This window comes from Girardinichthys multiradiatus, chromosome 8, assembly GCF_021462225.1.
Source record: "Girardinichthys multiradiatus isolate DD_20200921_A chromosome 8, DD_fGirMul_XY1, whole genome shotgun sequence".
Classification (NCBI taxonomy): domain Eukaryota; kingdom Metazoa; phylum Chordata; class Actinopteri; order Cyprinodontiformes; family Goodeidae; genus Girardinichthys; species Girardinichthys multiradiatus.
Genome location: NC_061801.1, coordinates 7,885,268 through 7,905,265, shown reverse-complemented (window position 1 = coordinate 7,905,265; position 19,998 = coordinate 7,885,268). Strand labels below are relative to the sequence as shown.

Below are 19,998 nucleotides of genomic sequence, written 5' to 3'. Positions count from 1 at the left end.
TTTTAAAATAAAAGGTTGTATTAAAAATTAAGCTTGTTTCTGAATTTTCCAATTTTTTCATTAAAAACAGCCCCAGATATGTGTCATCCATCCCAATTGTGGATTGATTGTGATAAATGTACACGATTTGTTTGGCAGTACATGTAAAGCTTCTGTATGCCAATGTTTTAGTGTTTGAATGCGCAAAATGCTAAGAAATATTATGTTATAAACTTGTATTACGGCATGTTTTCTGCCTTGCAATTAGAATGTTATTCCTTTAGGGAATGTCAAGTACTCATCAGATACTAAACTGTGACACAGTATAGCTCATGTTATAATATTATGTATTTTTATCACTGATTTCCAGCAGCTGCATTAATTAATAACTTGTGAGCCTAAGAAGACTTTGTTGTCAGATTTAAAGAGAGTCATTGCAAAAAAACAGTCAGGCTGTGTGCTGGCAGCACCATCCAGTGGTTAGCACTGTAACTGCAGGCTGTAGTTTAACATCATCATCATTTGAGATCAGTAACGTCTGCTTGAAATATATAGAATTCAAAGACAATATAATAAATGTGAAAGAAAGGCATGTGAATTAAGCTCTGACTATGAAATTTGTCCCTCAGCGGAACACTTGTAGTTGTTGTACAAGTGTCTCATTATAGGATTGTTTGCTGTGCTACAGTTGTACAGAGCTTCTGCATTATTCGAGACCATCCGTCACGAGACACAACACAATCTGGATTACAAGCTCTCCCTGTTTGATCTGCAAACCAGCTCATACCAGGCTCTCCAGAGAGTCCTCGTCAGCCTAGGTGAAATGTTTTACTGCACTCCTTTTTGTTTTCTTCTCCAACCATGAGCTAGTACTTGCTACAAGGTTGTCTTTGTGTACTCGAGGTCTCTTCTCTTGTTTGATCCATCTTCATGTGCTGGTCCCTTCTTCCAGGGCGACACGATGAGGCTCTGGCCATAGCTGAGCGAGGACGCACACGTGCCTTTGCTGATCTCCTGGTTGAGCGCCAGAGAGGAAGTAAACAAGCAGCAAGTGCTGACCCTTACATCCCAGTCACTGTGGAGCACATCCTAGAGACGGTTAATGGTCAAAAGGCACTGGTCCTCTACTATTCCCTGGCAGGAGGGTTTCTCTACAGCTGGTTGATATCTCCAGGCACAGGTACGCAACTTTGTTGACATATTCTTATCCACACAAAACAGTTTTTTTTATCACATTATCTTGACTTCAATGTATACTGATTGAAAGTCACATGATGGATTAAATAAATATTATATATTGTAAATCTTCACCTTCTCATCCTTTGGCAGGATTGAGCTGTTAGAGGTGAAAGGCCAACGTTATTGATATGGCATTTGATCAAATTCTTCTCAAAAAAAGAATAAACCACACTGAGGAGTAAATATGAAGCTCCTTAATTATGTTGCTTAAATCTGTCCTAAGCTTTGAGCCCTTCTGTTGCCACTGTATCGGGTGCAGCATAAAGTTTTATTTCATGTCCCTCTTTGGCAACATGCAAACACAGGAAGTCAAGTGAACACTCAGTGCTCAAACCTCTGTGTGTCATTCCTGAAATTCTACAACAGGCATCTTGAAGTTTAACGAGGTATACCTGGGAGAGGCGGGGCTGGAGACTTCTGAGTTCCAGGATGGTGGCGGTAGTTTGCACGGAGGAGGCCCCTTGTCTTTGGATCAGTACATCTGCAACGCTAGAGAGGCGCTGGGAGTAGACATCCATCACAGCAGGTAGAGATTAACACAATGAGATTTGAATAAAGGTTTGTCCTTTAGTTCAAAAAATAGGTTGTTGTAAAAATTTCTTCAGATGCTTTGCTGATATCACTCCCTGCCCAGGACATCATGACTTCAGGCACACCAGGAGCAATAAAAACTGTTATAGCCCAAATAAATGTTGTACAGATTAATTACCGTATGTTAAGTCAATGGGGAGTGGGTCCGCTCCTGTGCTGGGCGACAGTGTAAGCAATGCTGGATATTTTGCTGCGCATGCAAGGATTCTGCTGCGGCTGGAGCTCCAATATTACGAAATTATTTCAAATGGGATGAAGAAGAACTTGAAAGAACTAAATTAGTCACCTAACAGTGTACCACTGGTGTTTTTTTGTGTTGTCAGAGTTTGCTCCAGCAGTGAGACGGAGAGTGAAGCTGGAGATCTGCTGGAGCAACAGTTTGAGGAGCTGAACAACAATCTCACTTCAGCCACTGACCCAACGGGCTATCTTCGCATGGTGTCCAGAAATAACCTCTTCAACAGGTTGGAGTTCAGGTTTTAAACATATTGACTCACATACCATACAGTAAAAAGTGTTACTCATAATATTCACTGTCTCCAGGAAGTACATTTAGCCTTCCAGGGGCATTTAGGTTTTATATGGGCACTGTCATTTCTCCTTTACACCTTCAAGTGTAAAAGATATAATGGATATTTATTTGGTTGCAGTCTGTACGTTTGCCTCTATATGTATCAAAATCATCTATCCCAAAATGACACTTTGAGTTTCCCAAAGCAGATGATTAAGCAGGTGAAGCTTAAACATGTGTCAATAATGAAATTGTTATATTCCATTTCCAGGACCATTGTAGCCTCTGGTATTCAGTATTTGATTGGAAAAAAAAAACATAATGAAAAAAATATATCATACAAAGATTAACTGAGTAAATACAGATTTTTTTTCTAGGTCACTCCAAGACCTTCATTTTGTTTTTGTTTGAGCCATTTAGAGGTGGATGTGCTGGTGTGCTTTGAATCATCATCCTGCCTCATGACCTAAACGTATTTTGTAAGGTCACAAACTAATACCTGGACCTCTCCTTTAAAATTGTCTGCTAGAGAGCAAAATTCAGGGTTCCATCAATTATGGGACGTCTTGCAGTTCTTGAAGCAGCCCGAGATCATCACACTACCACCACCAAGTTTAATTGTTGGTATGATGATCTTTTCTGAATGCTGTGCTAGTTTTATGCCAGATATATCAGGGCACACACTTTCCAGAAAGTTCAAATCGTGTCTCATCAGTCCGCAGAATATTTTCCCAATGATCTGGAATCTTCAAGATGTTTGTGGCAAATGTGAGTCGTCGACGTTCTTTGCAGTCACCAGGGGTTTGGTCTTGTACCTCGCCCATTGTTGCCGTCTATGCACAATTTATTTTCTTTATTGTTGACTTATGAACACTGGCCTTAACTACGGCAAGCAAAATCTACAGTGCCTTAGATGTTTTGGGTTCATGAAGACCTCCTGGATGAGTTGTTGATTTGTTGTTGGAGTAATTTTGGTAGGTCCGTCACTCTTGGAAGGGTCTACCACTGATAATGGCTCTCACTGTTGTTCGCCGGAGTCCCAGGTCCTTAGAAACAACTTTGTAACCCTTTCCAGATGGTACTTTTTTGCTTTTTTAGATCGTTTTGTCTTCTTCATGTTGTCAGGTAGGTTCCAATGAACTGATTTCTTGATTATACATGTCAGGCCGAAATCAGCCCTTTTATGTGGTTAGTGAAATTGAACCAAAAAGTGTGGTTAATAGCTTCTTCATTAGCAAATAAAAGCTGGACTCTGTTAGTTTAGATTCTTTGAGAAAATATTTTTGTTGAAGTTACTTCCGGGTAATAAATTGTTCTTTAATTGTTCTGTTAGTGATTGTGTAAATTTGTTACGTCATGCTTGGGAGCCTTTGAAAATGTTATTTTGTTTTTAGGGGAAATTAAGTATCTAACCCAAGTGATGGGGCTCCTGGAAATAATTCCTGGGTGAAACTTCACAGATCTATCAGCGTGAATATTGACTCTTTGTGAAAGAGTATTTCTAATCCTGTTAAGTCTGTATATTACACCTCTAACAGAAGCTGTCGGAGCATGACAAGCCTTTACAGTACTACAGTGTCTCCTGTGAAGGATGGATTATCTTCTCCTCTTTGTCGAACCAGTAAGATTGGCAAACCTCCTCTACGAGCCCTTTATGACTTACTCATAGCACCAATGGAAGGGGTATGTATTTGTTTTTGTTTGGGACAGAGCTTTTTCCATCAATCTCTAAATTGAATTTTGAGTTTTGAAGATGTCTTTATGTTTCTGTTGCTTTGCATTAATCCCTGCAGGGCCTGATGCACAACAGTGGACCTGTTGGCAGGAACACACAGCTTGTAGTAGTTCTAGAAGGAGAATTGTACCTGATCCCATTTGCCTTGCTTAAAGGCAGCTCCTCTAATGAGTACCTGTATGAAAGGTTTAATATAATTTCTGTACCGTCTTTGGCCAGCCTGCAAGCTGCAAGTAAAGTAGGCAATTCATCTTCTAATGTTGCCTTTTTATTAAATTTAAAAGGGTTAGCATAATATTTGTTGTGTTCTCCCTGCAGCCTCATCCTCGTTCCAGCGGTCCTTTGCTTTGTCCAGATGGAGGTTCTGTGGTTGCAGTAGTCGGGAATCCTCACCTGCCTCCCAGTGTTATGGACCGCTGGCTGTGGGGGCCCTTACCCTCAGCCCAAGATGAAGCTCTGTCTCTGGGGGAACAGCTGGGTTGTCATCCCCTGACTGAAGTTAACGCCACCAAGGAGCGTGTTTTGGCAGCACTGAATCAGGCAGAGTGTGTTCACTTTGCAACTCATATATCCTGGAAGCTCGCCGCGCTGGTCCTCGCCCCCAGCCAAGAGCGTACCTTGGGAGACATGCCGAGCAGCCGGCCAAAGGAGAACACTCTGTGTGGAAAGTCAGCATTAGGGGAAGCTGTGGATCAGGAGGAGGAAGTCGAGTGTTTGTTTCCTAAGAGTTGCAGCAGCCCAGGGAGACTCAGAGGAGTGGAAGAAAGCAGCGAGGACGGGGAGAGTGTTTGCGGAGTGGAGAGCGTGTGTGACAGTATGCCACTTCACGACTTTCTCCTCACTGCCGCTGATATCCTAGATCTGTGCCTCACAGTCAAATTGGTGGTTCTGAGGTATGCCTGTTCACAGTTACATTTAAAAAGTGTTAGCTTTGATGCAGCCAGCTGATGTCTGGTTATTTGCTACTTTAGGTTGTACCCGGAGTCTAACTGCAGGATCACGGCTGACGGAGTGGTGGGTTTGACCCGAGCATTCTTGGCTGCAGGCATTCGGTGTGTGTGTATCTCTCTGTGGCCGGTGCAGATCGCTGCTTCCAAACTCTTCATGCACACTTTCTACACTGCCCTTCTAAATGGAACCAAAGCCAGTGTGGCTCTGACGGAGGCCATGAAGAACCTGCAGAGCAGCAAGCACTTCTCACACCCCTCCAACTGGGCGGGTGAGCAAAAAGCCCAAAGAATCAAACATCCACATCTCTCCAACAACAATTAAAATAATAAAACTCTTTCAAATCAAGCCCAGGAAACAGTTGTATGTAGACAGCAGTTAACCCCTTAACTAATTGTGGTTGCAGAGTGTGTTACAGTACAAGTATTTGATGTCAATTTAATTAGTTTGCGAGGGTTCACTGATCCCATGGAGCCCCTATATTTGGAACTGTGTGAGCTATGCCAACAACAAATGTACCTGAACCCAATCAACTCATTAATTCACAAGGAAATGCCACATCAAAAAAAAGCCAATGATGAGCCTAAACAGCATTAATGCTTGCTGTGATAAAACAATCAGCAGAACTACAGCTATGTAGCCGAGTAATCAGTAAATATAGACAAGTACATGTGTGAATGCATTTTTATTTTTCAAATTAATACTTAGATGAGCCAATAAGATTTTTGCTGTGTATATTTAAAAAAAATGATCTATAATCCACATTTGTTGGGGGCGTGGCGGTGACGCAGGGGTCAAATGCGCGACCCATACTCAGAGGCTTCAGTCCTCAACACAGCCTGTCGTGGGTTCAACTCCTGGCTCAGGTGACCTTTGCTGCATCACTTCCCCCTCTCTCCACCCCTTTCCTGTGAGCTTACTGTCGATAAAATGAGAAAAATGTGGTACCACAAAAAAACATTAAAAATCCACATTTTTTATTTATACAACTATAGCCAATATTTCAAGAATCATAAATTCCTTTTAAAAACAGCTATGAGAATCTGTAACTGAAACAGGTGCATAGGAGAAAAATTGGCCATTTCAAAACATGAAACTCCCACACATTGTTGAACTTGCACAATTTTTTTGCAACATCTTGGTCACAAACCTTGATGTATAGTAAAATTATAAAGATTAGAGACTCCTATAAATAGGAAAAGGTTGTAAGTGACTAACCAATCACACATCCAAATGTCAATAGCTGTGCATAAACTGCACCATCAAAAATAAGATACAGACACCTATGTTAAAAAAAAAATTTAAAATTACATTATTTTATAAGTAGATATTTTTTGATATAATTATGTAACTTGTATAATTCTACATCAATTCAGGCAGTAAGGGGTTACCAGGGGGCACTAGGAGTTGAACCAGTTGACCAGGAACTACATGCATGGAGGCTGTAAGATCCGTTTGAGGCTGACCTGGATTGAAATCCTGGTCTTGCTGGTCTAGTTCAGTGCCTGGACTCTCCTCTTACTAAGCCATACTTTAACATTGCGATTTTGCCTTGTCTCTTTAATAAAATGCATTGGTGTCCCTTTAATCTTGGATGCAGCACGTGCTGTTCTAAAATCTATGTACACTATTGCAGCATCACAGAAGAGTAATTGAGCTCAGATGCAACCTCATCACATTACAGAGCATTTGAAACCGTCCGCCGTCCCTTTCTCTAAAGCGCACAGTGATTGTGACGCAATCCTACTGATGTGGTCAACAAATGCTCTGGGTAATGTGGACAGTAGGGTTAAAAGTTGAGGATTTTTCATCTAATGAGCTGTTTGTGTTGAGACAGATAAGATGCACAGCCACAAATGTGACAAGATGAGACCACTGTTTTGTTTCTCTGTTCGAAAATAGATTTTGTTGCTGCTAAATCACCAGAAGGCAGTCATTGCAAGTTTAATGTATTACTCTGTTACCCTGCTGTGTGTCTTCCTTCAGGTTACATGCTGATAGGCAGTGATGTGAAGCTGAACAGTCCCATGTCGCTGGTTGGACAGGCCCTGGCAGAGATCCTCCAGTATCCAGAGAAAGCCAGGGATGCCCTCAGGGTGCTGCTGCACTTGGTGAGCTGCCATTACACGTCTGAAGCTTTAAACGTTTTTTATTAAAACACAAATGTGTAAAAACAAAACCCCACCCAACCCTTTGCAGGGAACGACAGAAAAAAGATCGATCAAAACAGTAGCAGCATTACATAATGACCCATAGATATACTGGATTGTGACCTGTAGCTCAGGAAACAGATAATAGCAGCAGCGTAATAAGAGTGGAGGTTAAGAAGTGCCGGTCCACTCTTAAACTTAGGAAGAACATTTATTTTGTCCAATTTGGATTATTTAATATCCGCTCTCTAACGAGGAAAGGCGAGCTCCTCCAGGACCTCCTTTTGAACTACAAGTATGACTATCTGTCCCTCACAAAAACATGGCAGCATCCAAATGACTTATTCCAGTTAAACAAGTCTTGTCCGCCTGGGTTTGCTTACATCTCTCAGTCCTGTTCAGCTGGCAGAGGAGGAGGCGTGGCTATAATTTACTGTTAGACCTGGATGACTTTTTCTGTTATGTCTATTTTGCATGTAGACCAAAAACATCACTTTTGTTTCTGATCAAAGCACTGTCTTCCCTATGTTTGCTGAATGGACAAACCTTTGGATATTGTTTTATGATCTAACCTCCTTTAGCTGTCTCTGGAACATTATCCCTGACCTTTCTGCTTTGTTCCTTGAGATGCATGATGATGTTTGTTCTCTAATGTTCTTTAACAAACCTTTAAGACCTTCACAGAAAGGCTGGATTTCTAGAGATTAAATTACACACAGGTGGACTAATTAGGAGATTTCTGATGGTAATTGGTTACACCAGATTTTATGAAGGGGTACCAGAGTAAAGGGGCTGATAACAATTGCACACATTAATTCAGATTTTTATTCGTAAAAAGAATTTTAAACGGTGTGTATTTTTTGTTCCACTTTACAACTGTTCAAAACCTTTTGTTGGTCTAATATATAAAATTCTAAAAACACTAAGGTAACCTGACAAAATGTGAAAAAGTTACGGGGATATATGTCGTTTTGCAACGAGTTGTGTAATGTTTCCATTCTAATAAATTCACCAAGTATTTTAACAGATGACTTCAAACAGTCCTTATTTCTCCCCATAGGTGGAAAAATCCTTGCAGCGCATTCAGAGCGGTCACTGTAACCCGATGTACACATCGCAGCAAAGCATCGAGAATAAGGTCTGTTTTCTTGTTTTTAAATACCATCCTCTGCTCCCACTCTGCTCATGATCCCCTTACGTCTCCTCTTTGCTTGGTTAGGTCGGGGGAGTTCCCGGATGGCAGGCCCTCCTGTCTGCTGTGGGCTTTCGGCTTGAAGTCTCCGGCTGCGGTGCTGGGCTCCCTGCGGCGGTGTTCTTCCCGATGTCCGACCCTGGAGATCGTCTGCAGCAGTGCAGCACCACGCTGCAGTCTCTGCTTGGTAAAAGAGCTGTTCCATTATTCAAAAGGCTTCTCTTGTCAGTCACACTGCTTAAATAAGATTCGGGGTCACACCTAACCCATGGAAAGTACATCAGCAAGACAATAATTCAAACTCAATTCAAACTAAAGGCTAAAGGCTCTGAAAAATCTATATTAAATGTATGTGATGTTTGAAAAAAACACAGCTCCTTGAACTGTTATGGACTGCTCATGTTCACACATTAGCTCTAGAAGGACAAAGAGTCCATAAACAAAGCAAAAATTATTTATGGCAGTCAGGCTAAAAAGTATTAAGATGTTTCTAGTAAAACCCAGTAGCTTTTTAGTAGGAGAATTGCGTGAAAGAACCTGAGCAACCCAAAATTAAATGTACAATATTGCTATTAAAGGTCTAATGCATGTATATGTGCATCCCTCCAGGTCTGACCCCTCCAGCTCTGCAGGCTCTCTGTAAACTGGTCACAACATCTGAAGCAGGAGAACAGCTCATTCACAAGGTACTGCAATGATGTACAGTGCAGCTGCACACGTGTCCATGTGGTCTTTGATTAAAAACATTTTGCGATAAATAGATTTTGAGTAGTTATTGAAAGTAATTATTGGCATGGATTTTGTTGAAAGGAAACAAATGATTTAGGTGTAAAGATGTAAATATGAATGTATAGAATAAGGTACATGAAATAAGAGTGAAGTGGCCAAAAGCATCCAGTTCCCAAGCTGAAAAATACAATGATGCTTCTCTATGCTTGTGTTGGAGTGTGAGCATGTCCTCAATTCAAATCAAAGGATATTTTCCCCGCTAAAATCATCTGTCCAAACCCCAACAATGGCCTGTTTATTAGGGATTTGGAAAGGTAATTTTAAAAGTTTGTTAGTATGAAATGTTCCGAGAACTGTACATACAACGAATTCACTGACTATGTTCTGTGTCTGCTTCGTCATCTGTAACAAATTGTGCCATGCAGCAATTCACACTGGATCTGTATTAGGATCAGTTCATACATCCCCTGATCCGTTCATGCATCCTGCAATAGCTGCATCATCTTTGAACTTTACCCCTATTGAAATCCACGCATATGTGCTCCGTCATCTGTCAAAAATAGACTTGATCCGTATCTCTGACGGACGACGGAGGAGGGCTCTCCTTCTTGCCGCAGTGCCGCGGAGCCGGTGTGTATTACCGCATTGACTAGAATGGGCTCTATTTGCGAAGGAGAGCATAATGCACAGATGACAGAGTCAGTGTGAAATAGAGGTAAAAATAGTTGAAAGACTGCACTCACATATGGTAAAAAATGTATTGGCCATGTTGTGTTTCAAGTTTTTTTTTCTGTGCCTTTTTAACTAAATAGAAAAATCTGTCCCCCTTCAGCATTTTCTTGTTCCATTGACTCCCATTCCATTGACGTTTTCAAATTTGACTCCAAACACCACATCCCGGTGAATTTCAGACCTAACCAAACTCTCAGACAGAAGTTGTTTCATTCTAAGGTGCAAAATACCCAAATCCAAACTGAGCGGCATGGTGTCTGCTTTCAGTGCAGTGAGAAATGCCCAAATCTCTACACTGGAGAAGCAAAACAACGTCTCCATGGATGCAAGGCACAACAGACGACATTATTTTGAGAACAAAAATGTCTATATTTTGGACAGAAAAGATAGATAGTTTGAGAATGGAGTAAGGACGCCATTTATGTCAAACGAGAAAAGATTAATCAATAGATGAGGAGGCCTCAGATTTTATCTTTCAAAAATATACAGTTCAGCATTAAGCCTGATACCCAGTCAGTTTCAAACCAATTCACACCTCCTTGCATTTGACCTGAACATCTCTCAGTGATCCAGGCTAACAGCGCCACTAACGTCAGGGGAGTCTAATCTGCATGTGAATTTAAATTTGCAGAACATCCCAAACAGTTTAAAAGCTTGGAACCTCTCTCACATTAGCTTCGAATTGAGAAAGCCCTTTGGATGAAGAGCGAAACGCCTTCAACTACAACCGTAGTCAATTTGGGTTTTTTTTCAGCCTTTTCTGGACCTACCATATAGTGAAAGACTGAGAATATTTACCAGCATTGAGTCCTATTAGAATTTTTTTTATTTATTCACTCACATTGCAAATTGATTTCTTTACTCATTTATTATCTCTAGTGTTGAAATCCCTTCAGGATTTTGGCTTCTGATGTTGACGGCGGTTAAAAGTTGTATCAATAGGAGTGTGTGCTTTGGCTAGTGTTCAAGGAAATGTAGAGCTATATCAGGGCTTTAAGATGAACAGTTTATTAAATAATTAGCCAACTCTTGTTCTTACTGATGTTCTATTTGTAAGAACACTTCACATTTGAGTTGAAACCACAGCAGGGAGCGTGTTAGGCTTAATCATCAGTTCTACAGTTGATTGGATAACTAAACTGCCTGTTGGCATAGCTACATCCTCAGGGTGGGGCTTAGGACTCATAGCTGCAGCACAGCAGAGAGGGAGAAAATGGATTGCTCAGGAAACATTGTTTGTTAAGGTGTTTAATGTTGGGAAATATTTGAATAGATAAAACATTTTACCTTTCACAGCTGATTCTGGTCTGTGCTCTTTGTCCATTCCTAATGTCCTTGTGTGCTTTTTCTATCCTGACATGTTCATCTCATATTTCTTCATTTCAACTAGCTGTCAAACAGATCAGTCATATTAAAATAATGACTGAAAACTGACTGAAATAATGACTGAAAGACAGAAGAGGATTAGTGCCAAAAGAAATATCCATATTTCATCTGGTCAATTGTTACTGCCAGCCACCGGTCCTTGCTTGTAGTGTCCTAGACATACCTAAAAAACAACATACTAGTTTTCAGTTATTGTTATTATAAACTGAAGTTCATTCATGCGTGACTGAATGTGTAGTGGCACAAAGCCAGCGTTTGCAAAAGAAAGAAAACACTAAAGTTGTTTGTCCTCTTCTTTTATACTTGCATCTCAAAGGCAGTTAAAAGCATGGTGGGGATGGTAAGTGTTTCGTCATTAAATTTCTGAATTGACCTGAATATGGGTCAAATCAGGCTCACTCAAATTTAACAGATATTGGCTGCATGCATTTTCATCAGTGTGGGCGCTATACATGAGCTTTGATTTAATTATAGTATTTGCTCAGAAACCCCTATGTGATTTAGAACGTTGTTTTTTATGTGAATGGCTCTGTGTAAATTTCCAAATGTGATAAATATGTCAGAGGTAGGAAAGGTATTCAGGGAATGTGGTTGAAAAAATCAATCCATGCTTACAGTTACATCTTATTTCCTCTTCAAAGCTTCATCAAGTTCTGGTGCAGCTGCAGTCAGGCGACAAAGAGCAAGACTTCCCACTGGCTCCCATTCAAGTGTCGATAAGTGTGCAGCTATGGAGGCTCCCAGGCTGCCATGAGTTCCTGGCTGCACTCGGTGAGTCGTCATTACAAGAAACTGAACTTCACCTTCATAATTTCCATGCTGTCATTTATATCATGTGGTATACGCTATGGCACATGGCTGCTAACAGTGCATTTCATGTCTTTGTTAGTTAGAACCCAAAGCTGCAATGTATTTTATTAAGATTTTATGTGACACACCAGCAGTGGGAGGGTGATCGGGTAAAAGGGGGTTACACCCTGGAGAGGTCACCAGGCCATCACAGGGCAACACAGAGACAACACATGCACCCATACACACACTATACAAACTCACACATACAGACACACACACACAGGATTTAGAGTAACCAATTAACCTAACAGTCATGCTTTTGGACTGTGAGTAAGAGCTGGAGTACCCAGAGAGAACCCACGCATGTACAAGGATAACAACCAACCTAACAACCATACAGAAAGATCCTTGGTTGGGAATAGAACCCAGGACCTTATTGCTGCTAGGCAGCTGTGCAAACAACTGCGCCATTGTGCAGCTACAGCTGCTATCAGAATTCAATTCAGTTTATTTATATAGCGCCAATTCACATTACATGTCGTCTCAAGGCACTTCAGAAGAGACCTTACAAGTAAATAGCATCCGCCTGTGTGTAATTTAATGTCAGTATGAATCCAGCTGTTCTGTGAAGGCCTCTGAGATTAATCTAAACTGACAGGCGGGGCAAGTAGAGCAATAATCAGAGAGGTGGCCAAAAGGCCAACAGTAACTCTGGAGGAGCTACAGAGATCCATAGCTGAAGAGAGTCTGTTAGCAGAACAAATGTTTTTTGGGCCTTCCACAAATCTGACCTTTATGAAAGAATGGCATGAAAACCACAAACAATTTGTGAAAAAAATCTATTTGAAGAAAGTGAGCATCATATTTATTTATTTATCTGGTTTATTTGATAGGGACAGACACACTATAAGATAGACAAACTAAATAAAACAGCAGTCCCATCCCTGTCTCATGGTGCTTATAACATACGCTATACGTTCGCAGCACTTGTCCCTAGATGGGCTTTTATAAACAATATATCTAAAACTATTTGGAAATGAAATAGTAATAATCATGTAAAATAATAGGACATGATATTGACAACATACTTACAGGTGGGTGGGGGCATTTCTTTAGCAGGGACATGTAAACTGGTCAGAGAGGGTGGAAGAAAACCTGTAAGAATCTGTAAAACTACACCAGAGCTTGACCTTCCAACAGGACGACCATAAACATACAACCAGAGCTACAATGGAGTGGTGTAGATCAAATAATATTAATGTGTTGCAAAAGCCCAGTTGACGTCCAATATACTGTACCTAGTTAAGTATCTCTGGCAACATTTGGGTGAATAGATAAAATGAAAGCCAGTTAAATCTGAATTTGCCTGGCATCTGCTCATATTCTGTGTATGAAAAGCGTAGAAAACGTCCTCAACTAGCTTCGTTTTTTCATTTCTAGTAAACATATTAGTTTACTCCGATATAAGGTATCATGAAGTATCTTATGTTTTGCAGGTTTTGATCTGTGTGAGGTCGGTCAGGAGGAAGTTGTGTTAAAGACTGGAAAACAAGCCAGCAGACGTAATATGCATTTGGCCCTTCAGGCTCTTCTTGCCCTGTTTGGTAAGAATAACGAATGTATTTTTTTTATATCAAATAATTTTAACTTATTTTCACATTACAATTATCTATTAATTGTCTTCCTTTTATCATTAAGATTCCACAGAGCTGCCTAAGCGACTGAGCATGGACAGTTCCTCCTCTTTAGAGTCTCTGTCCTCCTCCCAGTCAGCCTCCCAGCCTCACTCCTTGCCCGTCTCCCTCAGCTGCTACCCACCTCAGCCCTCCTTCCTACCCCCAGGCTGCTCTGACAACCTCTCCTGTGACGCCATCTCTGTCTACAGCCTCAGCTCTCTTGCGTCCTCTCTTAGCTTCCTGACTCGCCCTGAACCAGCAGGAAGTGACATCATCAGCCATCGCTCACATCAGCAGGAGCCAGTGAAGCAGGGTGGAGGGACGGGCCTTTATTCCTTGCAACGCCATGCCGGCGGCCTGTCAAGAGGCCGGCTGACCAATCATGGAGGAGGATTGGCAGGAGGGGAGGACGAGGAGTATGAGGGGTTCTCTATTATAAGCAGTGAGCCGTTGGGACGAGCAGGGAGGGAATGTGACACATTACCACTCCCCGGAGGACACCGACAAGGCAAAGGTGGTTCTGGACAAGGATCTGTGTTGTGCCAAACTCTGACAGTTTCCTCCAAGGGGAGCATCAGCACACCTACCTCCCCGCTTAAAGCTCCACCACTGGTGCAGGCAGATCCTATAAGCCCCAAGGTCATCCAAAAAATGTAAGTTCAGGATTGATTTAGTCAAAGAAATCCTGTCATTGTTGATTTAATTTACTGAGGGGGAAAAGATATGCAGCCTGGCCCAATATGAAAAACTGCCCCATAACCCTTAAACCTAGTTGTTCCACACTGCAGGCAACTGCGTTGCGATTAGTGGCAATGAGTATTTTACATCACTGTAAGGGGATTTAGGCCTACTCTTCTTTGCAGAATTGTTATAATTTAAGCATGAAGCCCTAAATAAGCCAATCTCAATCAGGTTGAGCTTTATAATGTCACATAGGTCGGGCAGATTTGGATAGTTTTTTCTTTTTTAAAACAGTTCCACATCCAAATACGTTTCATTCCAAATACAATTTCTCTTTGCCTTTATCTCTTCTAGCTCATTGTCTAAACGGACAGTAAAAGGGAAGGCTTGCAGCTCTGAGTCAGACCAGTCGAGCACTGAAACAGACAGCACCGTCAAGTCACAAGAGGAGAGGATGGGCCCTGCAGGACAACTGGATCCACACGAATTGGCGCAAAAGATCCTGGAGGAGACCCAGAGCCACATGCAAGCTGTGGAGACTCTGCAAAAAGCAAATACCAGAGTAAAAGCGCTGAGAGGAGCTGAGGGCCAAGAAGATCCTTACACCAGGCAACCATCTCTGTCTATGCCCACAACCCCAACTTTAAAACCTGCCAGAGGAGCATGTGGGTTCCAGCCATCTGAGACGAGTGCATTCAGCAGACCTCCCAGCAGAGCAAGTCTGAAAGCCTGCTCGTCCCCTTTTTCTGTCCATAAGCATCTTTCACCCCTCTCCACCACTGATTCAAGGCCTCCTCCAACTCCTCCTAAACCGCCGTCCCGCTCCTCATCACTGCAGAAAATCAACACCACGACTCCTTCTTCTCCTTCATTGTATCTCCCTGTGAAGGAGAAGCATTCCCCCCTCATCTTCAGCTCCTCAGAGGAGCCCATACAGTCCCAACACAAACCCAAATACTCTGGTTCACCTTACAGCTGCCACATATCACCTTCTCGCTCTCCTGCCGACAGTGCCCCATCTCCAGCCCTCTCCTACTCCTCCAGAGGGTCTGTCTCCACATCGTCCAGCCCGGCAAATGCTTCTGAGCCCAGCCAGTCAAAACAGGACAACAAGGTCCAGGCAATGCACAACCTGAAAACCTTCTGGGCCAGTGTCAGCCAGAAACAGGAGGCCCCCAATCCTGCCACTTTGCTCCGAGGTGGGAATAAGAAAATGAGTACAGTTCAGAAAGATGTTTTGGGTTTGCTGAATCTCTCACCCAGACGAGGGTCCGGCAAGAAACATGTGGACAGGCAGGAAGACTGTGACAGACCAAACGGGCACCGTAAACTGGACCCAAAACCTCCTCTTACTCTATCAGCAAGTCTTCCAACAAACATTAAAGGAGGCATCAAACTTCCCTCTGGGAATGGATACAAGTTTCTCTCCCCTGGACAATTTTTTCCATCTTCTAAATGTTAAATCCTGCAGAAGATTGATTTGAGGATTCACTTTCTATGTACAGTGATAGAAGCTGTCCTTTTTTCAGTAAAATACAACTTAACCAATCTCTGCTAAAGGTGAAACCTAAACCAGGCCATTTCACACTGATCCGTTTTCACGTGTGTGTACGTATGTGTGTATGTAGGATGTTCAGTGCCTTGCAAAAGTATTCATTTCCCTTGAAATTAAGGGAAATTAATACTTTTGTGTGAATACTTTCACATTTTGTTATGTTACAACCACAAACAGCATTTTATTAGGATTTAATTTAATACACAGAGTAGTGCATGATTGTGAAATAAAAAAAAAAAAAAAAATTTTTCCTGTGGGGGTATGTTTCTACATGCTTTACACTTCTAGAAACTGAAATTTTTACACTGCAAGTCGGATTTAGGTCTGGACTTTGACTGGGCCCTTCTAATAGATTAATAGGCTTTGATCTAAACCATTCCATTCCTATAGCCATCCATCAGCTATACCCACTTGTTCTTGAAGAATCACAGGGGTGGCTGGTGCTTATTTTCAGAGGTCATTGGGCAAGACCCTGGACAGGTTGCCAGTCCATTACAGGCCAACAAATACCCCTTTTCCAACAATGCGGTTCAGAGCCCTTTCTAAATCCTGGAAGTGATTTTAAACCCGTGACCCGAGGTTCAACCAAAAAGAGAGGTTCCAGGCGTGAACTATGGCTCAACTCGGGCGCCACACAATATTTGGTTTTTGTGCGCATACTGTGACGTCAATGTTCGAAAGGAACCTGAGAGTTCTTTGGCTGGACAAATGCCTACAGAGAGACACAGGGCAAACAACCAACACACTCATACCTAAGGGAAAATTAGAGAGATCATTTAACCTAACAGTCATGCTTTTGGACTGTGGGTAAATAAAACCAGAGTACCCAGAGAGAACCCACACATGCACAAGCGGACCATGCAAACTTTATGCAGATATACTATAATAGTAAGAAAGCAGTGTAATATAATATAACTCTATAACAAATGTAGGTCACATAACCACTGTTCTCTTCCTGAATTCTAACACATTCCAATAATAAAGACAGTCGTATTTATGAATTATTACATTATCTGTGTTAGTTATCATATTTTCAAAGAATATTTTTAATGTTGTGCTGAAAATGTAACAAGATAGCAATACTGGAAAACTGTTATTACAACATTCACTCAAAAGGTTTATTGCATTATTAACAAGTTATTACACTGTTGGCTTTATTACATTTAAAGTTACAAAAACTATTACTTAATTATCAGGTATTATATTATTCCCTCTTATTACACTATTGGTTGCTACCCTCTTTCACAGCACCTTTTTCACAGGCTTTCTGTGCCCTCTATATGACTGCCAAACTTGAAAAGGCATTGGGTGTTTTTTTAATCTAATAGTCCTTTAATTCACTACAACTTAACTTTGTGTTGGTATATCATATTAAATCCTACAAAAATATATTGAAGTCTGTGGTGTAACATGACAAAACATGAAAACATTCAAGCGATATGATTACTGTTGCAAAGCATCGTACATGGTTTGAATGTGGTGACTGTGCCTTCTCAAGCAGTCTTTGAGTCTCTGGCTTTAACTGTGTTTTAATGTCCAACTAGTGAGCATGTGTTTGGATGTACACTGAAATGTTCTGATTTGCGGTCTGTTGACTGGAACAAAATTGTCAGTCAATGTTTTTTCTGTTCAAAATGCTCGCTATTTGTGTAAGTCCACCTAAATATGAGCTTAAGTTAATATGTAATAATTATTATTTTAAAAGTTATGGTAATCCTTTTCATGTATTTAGCTGTTTTCCACTTAATGTTACACATTTTATAAAGACAATAAAACATGACAGACACCAAAAAACACTGATATTTTTATGGAAGTTCATTTTCATATGCAAATGTCAAAACTTGTTATTGAGTTTTAATAAATGTATAGAATTGTTTAACTTTGCAGCAGTTTCAGAGATCTATTCAGATAACTTTGTTGCCATGGCAATTAAAGCTTTTGCTTTAGTTTTCTTGCTTGAAGAAATTATTGTAGAGTTATTGTTGGATTTCCTCTCTAAAAACACGGTAAATAATCAACATTTAATTCTGAAGTAGTTGACAGCAAATCCTTAGAAACACTCCTTGCAATCTAACAGTGTAATCATCCAACAAAGTTTTGGAAGCAATGCAAATCTTGTGTTTGGTAAACTCCACATTTTTACTACACCTGGACATCTCATCTTGAAGTTCCTGTTAAACCAGAAAACCGATCTTTCAGCTGCAATACTGTTCACAGTGATTTCCTTCCATCCTGAGACATTTTAATTTAAACGTACAAGAGTTGCACACTTCTTATTTTCGCTACCTGTTTTGAACATCCAGAGACTGAATTTTTCACACAGATTCTAATTTGGATTTAGATCTTCTTTCCTAATCTAGTACATGAAAACCTTTCAATTATTTTTTTTTCAGTTCCACTCTTTAAATTTGGGTTTGAGGAGTTAGTCTTGGCCCTTAGTTCAAGTGCAAGGAACTCTTAATACTTCAGCTTATCAAGACATTTTTGACAATTTTAGGCTCTCAGCTTTGTAGCAAAGTTTGGGGACGGCCTGTTACTGTTGCAATATGACTACACAGCAAAAGTATTGTTTATAAAGTCATGAGTCAGCAAGTTTTGGTGTTATAGAACTTGACTGCCCTGCACAATGTCATGACCTCAACCCAAATGAAGCACATTTGGGGTGAATTAGATGAATGAGAATAAATGCAACTGGCCATCTCATGCAATGTCAGTGTCTGACCTCACAAATGCACTTCTGGAGAAATAGAACAAACATTCCCACGAACACACTCTCAAGCCCTAGGGAAAGACATCACAGAACTTATGTATTGAGTACACACATATTTGTGTGTATTCTTAATACTAAACACACACACACATACAAATAAAGAATTTCAGGTTTCTTTGTTGAACCATATAAACAAACAAACAAAAAAACTGAAAAAGAAACAGCTGATGAAAATGAAAGAGATTTTTCATCTGGTCTATTTTGAATTTAGACATTCTTTCTAAAGCAAACGTTATACTATTACTTAACATGAAGGATAGCTGTTCCTTCTAATCACATCCTTACTAAAGGGTGAATCGACTTAATAATACCTTATATGGAAAGCCATTTTAATGCTTTTCAAAACATATTCATTATTCAATTCAATTCATTATTCAAAAATTTTACTTGTACAGAACGCAGTCCTTCTTTTCAACATCAGATATCTCAACACTATGTTTTCAAAGACAAATGATGTCTCTTTTCCACTAAGTTGTATACGTGTCACCAGTTAATCACTTCTAGAAAAATACAGTTGTGATTGGCCATGCCTATTGCCATTGGTTTAAGTATGACAAGCGGATACAAAATTTTTTGTTTTACTGTCTATAACAAAAAAGAAAGAGCTTGTTTGGGAAATATGCACAGCAGGTGGAGCTAAGTGGTGTTAAGGTAGTTTTAAAAGGTACAACATTTGGATTCCTGCAATTTGTCATCCCCTTGCATCCTAGCCTTAGGATGATGCTCTTATCTTTCTCAATACTGATGTATAGCCAGTCTTTACGACAAATGTTGCATATTTATGTAGAACAGCTTTGTTCCTGTTAATGTATTTATGGTGCATACTATTAGTACTCAGAAGTCAGAATGTCTGGGTTTCCAAGCTAAAAAAATAAACAGAAGTTATGGTGGGGTCTGACTTCAGACACAGAAAGTCAGAGGTCCCTGCCCAACCCCAACAAAATTGTTGTGAAAGTTGCAGGAGTAAACCGTATATATGCTCTTTGGATGGACTGCATCTTACCAAACCAGTGGCACACAGTACTGGCCAACCATTTTTTGCAACTTGTCCTTTTACTGTTGTAAAGCACAGAATACTGAGAAATGCGTTATTACTAACTTGCATTGTTAATATTAGGTAGCCTGGCCACTAATAACTCCCTGTGATTTTCCTTGCTTGCAACTAGAATGCACTCAACTATGGTTTGATGTCATTCCGAGGCCTGACGTCTGAACATTATCATTAGTTTCTCATCCTATTTTACATATTTGAAACAAAACTATAATGTGTAAAAATTAGATAGAAGTAGATATCAAAATTTATTTTCACATACCCTCAATGTACATATATCT

At 40.5% G+C, this 19,998-nt stretch overlaps 1 protein-coding gene across 1 annotated transcript in view; it reads left to right on the top strand.

The window, feature by feature from the left end:
* ttc28 (tetratricopeptide repeat domain 28) overlaps positions 1-17,846 on the top strand; it is a 188,893-nt gene extending 171,047 nt beyond the window's left edge. The window contains exons 19-35 of the mRNA XM_047372558.1: positions 668-797; positions 932-1,159; positions 1,585-1,744; positions 2,133-2,273; positions 3,859-4,003; positions 4,114-4,293; positions 4,374-4,948; positions 5,027-5,274; positions 6,990-7,114; positions 8,214-8,291; positions 8,373-8,532; positions 8,955-9,031; positions 11,509-11,532; positions 11,834-11,963; positions 13,481-13,588; positions 13,683-14,313; positions 14,696-17,846. Coding sequence (XP_047228514.1) covers positions 668-797; positions 932-1,159; positions 1,585-1,744; positions 2,133-2,273; positions 3,859-4,003; positions 4,114-4,293; positions 4,374-4,948; positions 5,027-5,274; positions 6,990-7,114; positions 8,214-8,291; positions 8,373-8,532; positions 8,955-9,031; positions 11,509-11,532; positions 11,834-11,963; positions 13,481-13,588; positions 13,683-14,313; positions 14,696-15,803 — 4,248 coding nt within the window. The 3' untranslated portion in view covers positions 15,804-17,846. The remainder of the gene's footprint in view (positions 1-667; positions 798-931; positions 1,160-1,584; positions 1,745-2,132; positions 2,274-3,858; positions 4,004-4,113; positions 4,294-4,373; positions 4,949-5,026; positions 5,275-6,989; positions 7,115-8,213; positions 8,292-8,372; positions 8,533-8,954; positions 9,032-11,508; positions 11,533-11,833; positions 11,964-13,480; positions 13,589-13,682; positions 14,314-14,695) is intronic.
* The last annotated feature ends 2,152 nt before the right edge of the window (positions 17,847-19,998 follow it).